Genomic DNA, 15,100 nt, shown 5'->3' with positions numbered 1-15,100 from the left:
AAAACACAAAAGCACAAAACGACATCAACATAATAGTTTATTTAATTGAATAATCACACTACACAACATTTTTCTCAGCTCATTAAACTGAAACAGGACTTTAATAATACATATACAATATGTAAATCAATTCTCCTTTAGGTGTGGGATTGTACAAAAACATTTTTGGAACAGTTAGCCAGTTAGTGAATTTACCCAGATATATTGTGAGGCTTTGATTATACCAGATTGATTGATTCTTTTGTGATTACACCTTTGATAGAAATCCTTTAAATTAACATGTATAAAATTCCGTCTTTTGTACAGATGTACAGATAAAAAAGTTGCTGTCATTCAGATATTTATTTAGGAAAAAGAGGTACTGTATGTGTGAAGGATAGGTATTATGATGAAGTCCTTATGATATAGATAACTAGATACAGGTAAATAGCTAGGGAGATAGCTAGATTGGTAGCTAAAAAAGTGGATAGAGTGTATGTGTGAGACATATGCAAATGGAGGTATGGATTCGTAAAAAGATAGACAGATATACAGTAGATATGGAAGAGTAGATTAGATGAAAATATATAGAATGGGATGGAGACAGGATAGATAGATACAGTAGATAGATAGATAGATAGATAGATAGATAGATAGATAGATAGATAGATAGATAGATAGATAGCTATGGAAAGAGAGAGACACAGACAGATGATAGAGACTGTAATAATACCTGGGGGGTCCCTTTTTGCATTGGCCAACATGGGTCTATTTTAGTTCCTGGTGTATTTTCTCATCTGATTTACTGTTCCTTGAACATTCCTATCTGTACTGACCATTGTCTGTTTTTTACAAGTACACTTCTGGATCCTGATTCTGTACTGCTCTGACTGTTTGGTTTGACCCTGGTCTGTTCCTCAACTAAAATTTTCTCATTCCCCTTTATTCCTGTCATATGTTCCAGTTCCCACTGCCTGCCCAGAACCCTTGCCTTGTTTCTCTCACTTTAAGACCTGATGGCATCCTAGTAGATAAGGGTTTCTCCCGACGTGAAAAGTGGCTGTTATAGGCAGAAGAGTGAGCCTTTACTGGAGACTTGGTGAGACACAGACAGATAAATAGATAGATAAGATAGATAGATCGATCGATGGATCGATCGATAGATAGATAGATAGATAGATAGATAGACATAGATAGAGATGTAGAGAGTGAGATAGACAAATATATAGATAGAAGTGTTGACATACCAAAGTCTGGTGGAGAGTGATTCCAAAATATAATTCAGAAGGACAGATAGGGAAAGACTTTTGGAGAAAAACAACAGAATGTGAATATAATTCATAGAATAAGTTAATTGGATAGTGGTTAATAACAGACATGGCCATGTTGTCCATTTAATTGTAACTGAATATTCATCAAGGAGTTCAGTATATATGTATACATGAATATTACAATGTTTCTCAGTGACAACAGGCTGAAAAATGAAGAAAGGCTGATATAGAAGATATACAGTTTGTTGTCTGAAGAATAAATCAAATAAGTGAATTGTAAATGGGAGAAGTTCATTAGCATTGTCCTCTTGTTAGCGAGACTAACTTCTGTCATCATTCCAACAGACCACACATACGATAGAAGCACATATGACGGTACACGTGGCATCATAACAGCCTTCATAACTTTTTATACAGCTTCATACAATAAAATGTAGCACGGGAGCTCTGCTCTTCATACAGTGGCAACTCATCCAAACCAGTGCATTGCTCTTGTGTCTTGACAAGGCAGGTTTCATTCCGGTATTCAGTCTTCTTCTCAACCTTTTTTTTTTTTTTTTAAATAACCAGAGTTCCACAGTGGAAATGATTGATACAGGTATTCATAGTGTCAGTGATATCACTGACTTGCTGTCTGATAATCATTTCACCATAAATTTGTTATATATTCAGTTAAACCTTTTACTGTCAACATATATTGGCAATGAAAGATTATCATGAATCTCTAAAGAGGCAAATCATTTTTGCAATTTTGGCAACACTGCTAATGCAGCATTCCTTACTGGGTTTTAGCCCAGGTTTTGATTGGTTTCACATTATCTAAACTTTATCCCATGTTAGAGATGTTTTGGAATCTTTAGATGGTAACAAATATCCTGTAGTGGCCAAGCATAAATGCTCACCATTTCTAAGCATGGGTTGCAGGCAATATACAGGAAGAAACAGGTACATTTAATATAATACATACATAGGTTCAAATGTTCATTAGTGTACATCTCCGTTGATGAGTTCCTGCCTGGTTGATTCCATATGAATATTCTGACCATCGTTTTGGATCATGTGGACAATATGTTTGAGATCCAGACTGCGAGTTAACACATTAAGAAGGAATTCATCTCTCTGTACTCCCTCTATAAACTCTTCCAGTGATAGTTCACCTGGGCAAGAACAGAGACACAATACAATGAACAGTGGGTTAAGAGAAGTGTCTGGGAAAGCAATGCTAATCTAGGGATTTATTCTTGAATTAACTTCCTGTTAGGCTAAGAATAACCGTTACATTTTTGAAGAGGAAACATTACATTCTTTAACACCATCTTTATCATGTAGGCAATATTAAATAATATTTGGTTTACCACGTAATAAAGGTATTGGATCTGTTATCCAGAATGCTGGGGACCTCTGGCTAAGGGATCTTCATACTTCAACCAAAGTATTGTATGAACATTAATTCCAACAAAAGTTTAAGGAATAATTATATCTTAGCTGGGATCAAGTACAAGGTACTGTTTTATTATTAGAGAGAAAAAGCAAATATTTTTTATAAATCTGAATTATTTGATTAAAATGGAGTCTATGGGAGATGTACTAAGAAAAATAAATGCCAATACCGACGATTCAAAAGTGGGGTGTTCCCAGATTTATTGAAGTACTCAAGACACGTAGGTTAGGGTCATGAGCACTTCAATAAATCTGGGAACACCCCACTTTTGAATCAGAGGTATTGGCGTTTATTTTTCTCAGTATATGTGTAACTGGCGGTGGTGGAGGCCAGTTCCAATACCTTCCCCCAATCAACATACTTTTGTATAGTCTATGGGAGATGGCCTTCCTGTAATTCTGAGCTTTTTTGTTTCTGGATAACAGATCCTAAAAAAATACTCTTAGCCCAGGTACTGATTGACATGCAGCCTACATTACAATACAGGCTCTGCTGCACAGCCAGGGAAAGCAACAAGCAGGAGGTGAAACAGTCCTTCCTCCCTTCTGTTCGTAATCAAGCACAGTTGTCACATAGGGACATGGGGAACCCTGGAGCTACCACAGTTTCCAAACCAGGTGGTAGCTCCAGGGTTCCCACAGTGTCCTGCGTCAATAGCCAGAGCACAGTGCTAAAGAAAGCATGCCCAAATTACACCAACCAGACTTTCAGCACAATTTCCAGTCTGGCACTGAAGTAACCTGCATCCACCTAAACTGATCCTCAACTATGTTGCTTAATATAGATCTAGTACAAGAGCAGTCAGAACCTTCCACAAGTTGTACCACAGCGCAGATACCATGAAAGCATTTTTTTGTTAACATAGATATTTATATATGATATATATATATATACTGTTTTGATAAAATGTTGAACCTTTACTTACCATCTCCATTGATATCAATTTTGTCAAAGACCATATCTGTAAATTCCTCTGCTGTCATGTCCTCGTTGCACCTGTTTATGGCCCTAATAGCCTAAAACACATAATTTAAAAGGGAAACATTATCAGAAAGAGCAATATAAATATATTTAAAATAGCTATATGTATATTTATATAGGCAACTGATTAAAATAACAGGATTATTTTACTGAAAGATGGATAATGTATTCAATGGCATGTTGTATCAAATTAGTTATCAATTAGTCAGGTATAGAAGTAACCGGTGTCCACTAAGACTGATTCTTTGTTATATTGCTTAATATAGATCCAGAACAAGAGTGGTCAGAGCTGAATTTCAAAACACAGTGGGTTAGAACAAATTATTATAGGGTATTCCATGAAATTAAATATTTTGTAATGGTCCATTGCTTTTTTTCACAGGATCCCGACTGTTTAGTGGTTAGTAACATACTGCAGTGATATGTACGAAAGCTCACTGGTCATAATTTATACTTATTTAGGGAACAATGCACATAAAATATGAGTATGTAAGAGACATCTCAAAGCACTTATCATAGGCAGCTGATGATATCACTAAGCAACTTAGATTTCATTTTTATATAGGAAATAATATAAGGCCTGTTGTTAAAAATAAAGATATTAGAAGCCCCCAATATGTTTCATGTCTTTAAAAAGGTATTATGCCAAGTGCATTTATACAGGTTGTGTAACCTATTATACCTATTATAAGGATATATTTTACATGTTATTCATGGCACTTGTGTACTTAAAGTATTAGTTGTCTTAGAATTCCTCACTCACCTTGATGATATTCAGAAGCTCTCCTCTATCAATGCAGCCATTTCCATCCACATCATAAAGCTTAAAGTACCATTTCAGCTTCTGCTCAACCTTGCCTTTCAGCACTAAACTCAAAGCTGCTACATACTCCATGAAATCCATATATCCATCCTGGAAAGACCAAGAATAGAAATACTTTTTTGTATTTTTAGATTTGAGGCTTTGAAAAAAAATATTCATACAGACATACACATACATATTGTTTCCAAGGCACTGAACTGAACTGAAATACAATATATCAATGTCAAAATATAATGTTTACAATTGTTAAGGAAATCTAAAAATTATAATTGTGACAACTGATGTGACTGCTGAGCTAATTGACGACTCTCTGTTTTTCCTCACTTGATCTACAGTTATTTTTCACTTTCATTTGCTTTGCACTGGAAGTAGTTAACCCAACAGGCAGGCTTTGGGCTGTATCAGTTCTGAACACCATTCTTTTATTTCATTATTCAGGTTCAGCCTCCCATAATAGCCCCTGTACCCAAAGAACGTTGGTAACACCAAACAAATTGTTTTCCACTGCTGGTTATCTTAATGTAATTCTCACATCTCCTACAGTTTAATACAATTTAATTTCTGCAAGAACTAGCCCTGGAAGAGGAACCTTAATACAGTATAGAAATCTAGGGTCTGGTTGAGGGGTATGAGCGATTTCCTTTTCAGGAAGAAAAGTTGCATAAAGTGAAATTATAGTTGAAGCCTACATGAAATGAGTATTTAAGGCAAAGAGGCTGTAATGATATTTAATCACTTGTGGGGAATTGTAATAAGGGACTTCGGAAACAATTTATCAAGCTCCTTATGTAGCTATGGCTAAGCATCTTCTCTTTTAGCTTCTCTATAAGAATACTTAGCACTTATTAAAGGAGTGGTTCACCTTTAAGTTAACTATTAGTATGCTAATTATAAGCAACTTTTTAATTGGACTTAATTTTTTTCTTATTTTGTAGTTTTTGAATTATTTCATTACAGCTTTCAAATGGGGGTCACTGACCCCATCTAAAAACAAATGCTCTGTAAGGCTACACATTTGTAGCTATTTCTACTTTTTATTTCCCATCTTTCTATTCAGGCCCTATTCTATTAATGTTTCAGTCTCTTATTCATATCAATGCATGGTTTCTATGGTAATTTGGGCCATAGCAACCAAATTACCCACAAATAACCCACAAATAATTAAAAATGAAAATCAATTGCAAATTGTCTCAGAATATCACTCTCTACATTGTTCTAAAAGTCAATTTAATGGTTTCTGTTAGATACACTAACTTAGCTCTGCTTGCAACAGCTTTACCGTTTGTACAGTATTTTGTCTATATTTCTTGATCTCTGTTGTCCCCCCATCATCATCCCCCCATCATCATCATCATTATTTTATCACATGGAGCTCTAGCTTTTACCTTCTAGTATTAGACATGCATTGACTGGTGCAAAGTTTGATCAAATCCTTTCAAACTCTAGGTAGCAGTTACTATTCTGCTGTATAAAAGCAAATATCTTGTTGCAATGTGTTACTAGACTTTGAGCACCTGTTATTACAATGCCCTTTTCTGTCTCACAAATATTTGGTATGAATGCTTAGTACTGTGTACTGAGTCAAACCAAACAGCATCGCTATGAATGCAAGAAACTGACATTTAAATAGAAATATACAGCTCTAAAACCACATCTGCATTCCTGCTCTGTTGTCCTCCACTTTTACTTGCTGGCTTGAATGCTGCAGTCTTACGTAACAGACAAATAAGGTAATTGTGCACTAAGCTGCAGCATTTGAGAACCTCAGCATCCAAAAATGCTTTGTATCTATCAATCTGTCATTACAGAAAATTGCAGTTTAGACTTTGTCATAAATAGAAAATTGATATTTAGAAAATTGTAATATTTACATAGTTAAGTTGGGTTGAAAAATAAAAAAAACGCAGCACACATATATACATACACTTACATGACCCTCCTCACACTCACTGAAACTATATGTATACCAATATCTATATTAACTGATTTTAGTATCACTATAGTTGGATATTATTCTTGAAATCATCCAAGCCACTCTTAAAGGCATTAACAGAATCAGGCATCACAACATCATACATCAGGACATTCCACAACCTCACTGTCCTGACTGTGAAGAAACTGATTCAACTGAAATTCTTTTCCTCTAGTCTAAAGGGGTGACCTCTGGTCCAATATTGTAGAATACTGCACCTCCTCTCCTATGTTTCTCCTGCCTGATGGCCTGAAGGTGCCCTCTAGATGGTCGGCACACGTCAGTCACATACAAATGAGTTTTGTGCATCTGACATGGTGACAATAAAAGGGGCAAGTTGCGACAAAATTGGTGTTGTGCGACTCTCTTCCAAAACTCTCTCGTTTGATGATCCATTTTATGGAAAAATAGATATCCCGCTAGCGCTCTATAATGCCCTTGTACTTGTACTTGTAAAGTGTAATCATGTCCCCTCGCAAGAGTCTTTTTTTCCAGAGAAAACAACCCCTCTTCAATCCCTCTATTCAATTTAGTTGCACGTCTCTGCACCCTCTCCAGCTCATTTATATCCCTCTTAAGGACTGGAGTCCAAAACGGCACTGCATACTCCAGATGAGACCTTACCAGGGACCTATATATATCTATAATTATGTTTTCAAGCCTTGAGTTAATGCCCTTAACAATACTTTATTTGCTTTAGTAGCCACAGAATGACACTGCCTGGAAATTTAAATTATTGCTTAGAAGAGGAATATACTTTTTCTGTGTTTAATCCTTTGAAAAGCCTTTCCCAGTTAATATGTTGCAGAGATGCCCTTATACTGTCAAAGTTTGCACATCTAAAGTTTAGCGTTTCAGTTACTCCCTTTAAGAATTGCCTCTGCAACAGAATCTAAAAAGAGACCAAGTTATGCTCACCCACACAAATGCTAGAGATAAGTATTATTAGTTATTACAAGGTCCAAAAGAGAGTTATTCCTAGTAGGTTCTTGAACAAGCTGGAATAAAAAGTTGTCATTCAGCATATTTACAAACCCTTTTCCGACTTGGCAACCCATTACCCCAGGATGATTGAAGTCACCTATAATATTAATGACTTAGTTGTGAAGCCGCTTCTATTTGTAATACAGAGATCCTGTAGTAGATAAAACTCTTGCTACAACAACAAACTCAATTCTGATTCTTTTGTTATTATAATTAAAGCAAGCGGACATGGTAAATGATTGATCATGTTTTCCTAAAATTGGTTAGGCTGTTTTATTATTGCAGATGGTACACCACCATTTCTTTTACACGTCATGAAATTAATTATTATTCTAATTCCTATTATTCTAATGCCTATTTTCACTATATACAGGCTATAACCAAAGGGCTAAACTCCACTTGAGATTCTGCAGGATGTCGGATTGACAGAACACATCCTACAAGTCAGATGGACTCTCATGAGTCAAAATATAACGGAACTGATAGAAAAATCTTAAGTGTAAACTACATGGAAGATTTGCCATCCGATTTGGGTGGCCATACACAGGGAAATCCGCTTATTTGGCGATGTCGCCAAACAGGCGGAACTCTCCCACGATATGCCCACATTGAGCTGGCCAATATCGGACTGATCAAATCATGGGCCCTAGGGCTCAACGATCGGATCAGAATGGAGGCGATACGGGCGGTCGGATCGCGGGGCCGCATCAAAGAACAGATGTGCCCGTGATCAAACGGGATTTTTTACCCCGGCCGATTGGCATCTGTCCGACTTTTGGCCAGATATCGATTGGGTACACCTGTCGGATGACCCCACACACGGGCAAATAAGCTGTCGAATCGGTCTGTCTGCAGCTTTTATGGGCCCATGTATGGGGGCCTTAAGACACGCCTGTTGGATGGGAACACAGCATGCTGCATCTTCATCAGACAAGATAGAATCTGATGGTGTTTGGAAGACTTTATCTTCTCACTGGAAAAATTAAATGTTGGATGAATCAGTTGTATCTGATTCAACGTGCCTTACAGCTGTGGGGGATCAGATTTTGCAGAATCCTAGAAAATCTTGTGATGATGCATGGCAAGATTTTGTGGGTCAAATAAACTCTAAATCTGATCAAAATAGCCTGTGTAGTTAAGCCATTAGTTGTTTGTTTCCATACTGTTTTGAAACAATATGACTAGTTAAGGAAGTATAACAACCATTCCTAATGTTCGAAGAAATTCAGGTGGCAATCAGCAGTGCAAACATTAGCGGTTAGGCTGTTATTTTATAGTCAGAAATGGGATCATCTTTCTTTGACAGATGATAAAATGATCAGATTTAATGATAGAATCCTATTTTATTGTGTTAGAAAATAGATACAAAAAAATTCGAGAATAAATTAAGATGGTAACATTTCACTGATCTGAATGATCTGCTGAAAAGCTGATAGGTCACATTGCTAAATTTTGGCCATGTAGTTCTAGGTTGCCCAGTAAGCCAATACCCATGGAAAATCAAGTTATCTATTAGGAAAATGACCCATCATGGTGCACTAGTGTTACATTTAAAATTATCTGTAGAAGGTCATATACAAGCACCAATAATCATGGATCTGGTAGGAATTACTGAATTATTGAGTTCCACTCACCCATCTGTTAATTAGCAAGCAAGGCTAACATTAACACTTTAAATATAGAGTAGAGAAACCAAACATCGCCATTCTGCTACAAAACATTCTAATATCTTGCATGTATCTTGTATACACTTATACATACAATAATCAGTAACCTGTGCTAATATCAGTACCATGGATGTCTGTCTGTTAAGTGTTAAGGCTACAACAAATTACCTTGTTGAAATCGAAGGTATTAAACATTTCCTTGATGTATTGGTTGGAGGCTGGACTCAAGTTCTTGAGACCAAAAAACTGCTTGAACTCATGGTGTGTAAGCTGGCCAGAAGGACATTCCGTCATATATTTCTTGTACCATTGGTGGATCTCTGTCGCACTTAGTTCCTCCACTGCCTTCCCATCCATATTCCCCATATTTGATTTTGAGAATCCTACACTTTCTACAAAGATTCCTAAAATATCCAAATAAATTGGGATTTTTTGAATGTAAAAAAATTATATAAATTACATAAACCTTCAAGCGAAAAATAAATTTGAAGGGAAAAAAAAAAATCAACAAAATGATCTGAAGAATGAACTCATTATAATGGCAATACAAATTGAAAGTTCTGAAGGGCAAGCAGTGGAAGTAGTCCAGAGTGAACTGTTCTGTGTTCAGAGGAAAAACTCATCTAGTAATAGACGAAGTTCTTTTAAGGTATCAGAGAAATTATCTGCTAGCCAATCCTAGTGGTTCCTCACAGCGAAAACCCCTCGTGTTCACGCAGGTGGGAGTCCTGCAGCAGAAAAACAAAAAATAGAAAAACAGTAACTCGCTCTTGTGATTGAGCTGGTGTGAACATATAGGAACGGGATTAGGGAAGCAGAGAATGGTGCTGCTGAAAAGATTTCTAATCTGTTAATCGGGGATCTGGCTCTGACAGTACTAATGACCTAGAAGGGCACTAACTTTAGCTTCAAGATAATACCTTTGTTTCTTCATCTTGGGCTTTTCTAGCAAAGAATCATTGGAACAACTTGTACAGATTGTGGAGGAAGGAAGTGATATGAGCCAGGTGATGAATAAGGGGTTAGAATATTGCAAACATTTGTCAAATGTTTACATTTTTTAATTGTTTAAAATAATTATTTCACCCCCTGCATCTGCAAAGCTCTTCAGAAATGTTTCAATGCAATACAAATACCAGAAATAAATAAATAAATAAAATAGTTATATTCAGTTAAACATTATTTTTATTCAAAATATTCAGAAGCCCGCTGGGCTGCCGGCCTAGTCTGAACACAAGCAATTGCATTCACTTTGGCACATCAAGCACTATTGTGGTGGGTTCAAATCCCTACATTTCCACAATGAGGCTGGAATTCTGAACCCCCCAAGATTTGCATCGAAAAATTGCACTTTGCTGTGTTCATAAATGATCATTTATATGTTTGGTCTGCACTTGTAGGCATGGATTTTCAATTGTGCTAAGAATTTAAAAACTGCTTCTAAAGGACCAGTAACATCAAAAAAAATGTTTAAAAAAAAATTGTTAGTATACATAGAAAAAAACAACCACCAAGACAAATTAAACTTTAAAATCCCAAAGCTTTTATTAAGAAATAACTTACCAAAACTCCACTTCTGCTCCTCTTCAGAAAAGGCGGCACATCAATGATCCATTGTGCGGTGCTCGATTTCTCCTCCCTGGCTATCTCCTATAAGAAAGGCAGGAAGGAAAAATCATGTGCTGCACGATGGAGCGCCTGATCGATTTCTGAAGAGGAGCGCAATCGGAGTTTCGGTAAGTTATTTCTTAATAAAATGTAAGAAAGATACCTGTGCGGCGAGGTCGCCCGCCGCGCCATCGGCGGGGACGCCCGCCCCATGGTCCTTAACGCTGGCGCCATGTTGTCTTAGGGCACGCGCGGCACGCCTGCGCATCTCTTAAAGGTGCAGGCGCGCTGGCGTGCTTGCGCCAGAACGTTTTTGCACGTTTTTGGCGTGAAATTTGAAATGCTATTTAAGGGCCATTCAGTGTACTAACATTGCCGTGATAGAACTTAGTTCTGGTGGTTTCTTGAGCCTAGTGCGTCTGTCTTTGAACTCTGATCTGATTACCCGTGTTTGACCCTGCCTGCTTCCTGACAATCCGACAATCTGTATCCTGACCTTTGCCTGCCTACGACAACTCTCCTGCCTAACCCCTTGATTGACTACCCAGTTTTGACCCTTGCCTGCCTGACGATTCTGATATCTGTCTGCCTCGACCCAGCCTGTCTGACCATCCTTCTGCCTAATCCTTTTGTACCGTGACCTTCGGCCCAAAAGACTCTGCTAACAGTCGTGCCCCTTTGCCAGTCAGAACATCTCGCCTTGCACCTCTCGTTAAGTCCAGGTGGCACCCAAGTAAGCTGAGGGCTCATCCCGAAGCCCAAAGGTGGTCACACTACTGGTGAAGCCGAGCCGAGACCAGGGTACTTGGCACTTGTTCTGGTATTGGGTGCTGGCCGTGACATAAAGACTTTGCGATTTTTAAGTTTCATTTGCTTTGGTGTTTTTTTTTCTATGTATACTAACAAATTTTTTAAAACATTTATTTGATGTTACTGGTCCTTTAATTAGTATCGAAAACAGAGTTTTAAGAAGAATGGGTAGTTATTAAAAGAATGTCAGCATCACACAACTGTGTAATTGTTTGTTAGTATGCTGCATCTCACTAAACTACATAACCTGATCATGTGTGGTGGGCTTTGATCATTGCAGTGGAACAAAGAAAAGGTGGCAATATTTGGGAAACAAGGGGCTATGTTGCCTGCCAAGCTTCAAATTGTTTAATTCTAGCTGGAAATAATAATTGTTACATGGCTGATTATTACATTATAACAATCTGAAGCTGCCATGGCTCTTTTGTGACTCATTCCCTGTTATAATGATACATAGAATTACAGACATAACATGATAGAACCCTCATTTGTTTTGAAAGGAAGTGAACATAGTTACATCACTCTCAAATCATGTTTCTTCACTTACATTTATATAAATGGCTTTACCATTACTCCCCTCCAATCCATTACTCTCCCCTCCAATCAATCTTAAACTCTGCTACCAGGATCCTTCTGCTCTCTCCTAAAAGGGAACCTGCTCAACCGAACTAAAATCCTTAGCGTGGCTGCTTGTTAAGCAAACAATAGCATATAAAACCCTGCTACTAACATTCAAAGCCCTTCACGCCTCTGCTCCTCACTACATATCTTCTCTTGTCTCACTATACGTTCCTGGTCGTCTTCTCCGCTCTTCTCAGAGCCACCTTCTCTTCACACCATCCACATCCACTGCCACCTCTCGTCTCAAACCCTTCTATCTTGCTGCTCCTTAACTCTGGAATTCCATCCCTGAATTCCTCCGTAAGGAATCCTCTCTTAATCTCTTCAAGAAAAAACTAAGAGCCTACATTTTAGACCACTAGAACATTAGCCTAGTTCTGTCCCTACTGACTATGCCTTACCTTGTGCACTTTTTTATCTCCAATTTATACCTGTATATTAGCCTCCCATCCACTTAGACTGTAAGCTCTATGGGGCAGAGACCTCCTTCCCACTATGTCTCTTACCACATAGCAGTTAAGCTCTTTGTCCTGATATGATTCTGTATATATTTATTATGTGATTTGTCTCCCCATGTATAATTTTATATATATTGTACTTTTATGCACTGTACAGCGATGCGGCTCCTTAACAGCGCTTTACAAATAAAGTTATACATACATACATACAAACTTAATATTCAATCACTGTTCATACTGTCCACTGGTTGGGGATCACAGCCCTATGTGGACTAGTAGGCTACAGGAGGCTCTATTTGGCAGTTCACCTGATTTTTATGCAACCAAAACTTGCCTGCAATTCAAAAATAAGCACCTGATTTGAGGACACTGAGAGCAGCATTGGTGAGCAACGCTTGTGAGCCACTGGTTGGGGATCACTCGTCTAAGGGACTGAAAGGTAAGTAATAAGGGTAGGTGTGGTAGCATATGGTCTGCCACCTAGTGCAGCAAAATGTCCTGTAGAAGCCTGTGTGGGGTTCTTATCCCCGAGCTGATTGTCAGAGCCTGAAGGCTCCACTAAGGATTTTGAGGACCTAGGAGGAAGTAGCAGGTACCAAACACAGTTCACGGTATCCAAGAGGTTAAGAAGTAGCAAAGTCAAATCCAGGCAGAGGTCAGTTCAGGCCGCAAGATTGGCGTCAGAACGTGCCACGTGTGTTGCCTGGGTGGCGCCATTTTGCCAACGGCGTTGAAGAAGGAAGGAGCACTGATGGGCGCTCCTTACGCTGATCTACATAATAATAATGGTTTTTACTAAAATAAAACAATGCATACCCTAGAGACTGGCTCAGAAAAGGTGAGTTTAAGCTCGTTGTGTAGATCTTGTTAGAATGTGAAAAACCACTTCAAGGACCATTTCTCTCATAAATATGCAGTCATTGTACAATCTATACACTATACACAATATATTATAATTTATAAGTATGTTACTGGATGAGAGTAACACATGCAACATGAACATGAACACAAACACAATTTAGTCACTTTAGCAATATGTTTTAATAAAAGTGTATTCTCACTTTGTTGTGCCACATGTCACATTCCAATAATCTTTTCTCTTAATTGGTTTGTACAGGCCAATCACACACACACACATGTGCGCTTGCATGAAGGCCTCGTCGTCCATTATCCCATTACAATTATCACATCTAAAAGAAAGGCTTAATAGATAATTAATCTCCTTAGCAATGTGCTCTAAGGGTCAATGTGCTCTCCACTTGATTTCTGTACCTTTTAATCCCTCTCGCTGTGCATTTCCTTAAATGATCATGATGTGACGTAAATATAACAAATCAAACCAGAGACAAATTATTTTTTGTGACCTTTTATCAACGTCCAAAAAGGCAAGGTCCAAAGTGCAAAAAACAGGTGTAATGTTATTCCCACATGAGGAGGTAGTATATTATCAGGTTCTTCCAACCTCATAATAAATTGCTCCAAACAATATCACATTAACTTCTGACACATTCTTTGTAACTCGGTTAAAAAATAAATGGTAAATAATTATTTTCTCTTTCAACAAACTTTTTATTGACTTTTTTTGGAGAAAATCTTACAAAACATAAGAGCGTAGGATTGCGTTACACAGTATATGTACAATAAAAGATTCAAAAATATAGATCAGAGTATTCATGAGAATTTCAAAAACTCAAAAGGTAAATGATTATTTTAAACACTAATCTTTGGTCTTCTACTTCACAGTAACTCAGTATCCTATTAGTGGCAGGGACATTGATAGGCCCCACAATACTCATAATATTTTTTTTTAAACCATGATCACTTTTTCGCCACACCCCCATGTACAAAACCTATTTTCCTACAAAACCACCAAGATGTGCCAGTATAATTAGTAAACAAAAAGGATAATGCGCATATTAACTCCAGATGTGCAGAAATAATCCCCAAGTAAAATGGATAATGGGTATATTAACCCTATACTGGCCAGTATAATACTATAAAAAATTATTAATCAGTATATTATCACCAGCTATACCAGTATAAATACTACAGAAAATAAATAATCAGCATAATTACCCCAGACATGCTAGTACAATTACTATATCAGCATATTACCCCCAGCTGTGCCAGTATAATCACTGTAGAAATAGCCAATAAGCAACCCATCAATCACAGACTGCCAGGAAGCTCGCTGAAAAATGGCCAATTAGCTCTCCATTCACTCCATATATGCCAGTAAGATTAGTGGAAAGATGGCACGGCGGAGCCCCCCTAAATCAGTGGACCCTGGGTAGGTGCCCCATTGGCCCTGATTAGGGGTACTGCATATGCTGTACTAAAAGCCATCTATATTTTAAATACCATATATCTTGCTATCATAAATCTTGGGGCTGGATAATAGTAAAATGCTGTCACTCATACATATACATACTTAGGTCAGAGAATGACCTCAAGAATCCTTGCAAAGTTGCTGTCATTGGCTGGC

The 15,100-nt window shown here is 37.7% G+C and overlaps 1 protein-coding gene across 1 annotated transcript; it reads right to left on the bottom strand.

Annotated features, from left to right (window-relative positions):
* Nucleotides 1–24: 24 nt before the first annotated feature.
* On the bottom strand, nucleotides 25–9,719 carry guca1a.L (guanylate cyclase activator 1A L homeolog). The gene is given in 4 exon segments (NM_001094447.1): nucleotides 25–2,407; nucleotides 3,617–3,707; nucleotides 4,436–4,585; nucleotides 9,287–9,719. Coding segments are annotated over 4 exon segments (612 nt in total). The 5' UTR covers nucleotides 9,485–9,719; the 3' UTR covers nucleotides 25–2,234.
* Nucleotides 9,720–15,100: the final 5,381 nt, after the last annotated feature.

Source organism: Xenopus laevis, chromosome 2L (assembly GCF_017654675.1).
Source record: "Xenopus laevis strain J_2021 chromosome 2L, Xenopus_laevis_v10.1, whole genome shotgun sequence".
NCBI classification, from domain to species: domain Eukaryota; kingdom Metazoa; phylum Chordata; class Amphibia; order Anura; family Pipidae; genus Xenopus; species Xenopus laevis.
This window is presented reverse-complemented; position numbering and strand designations above follow the sequence as displayed.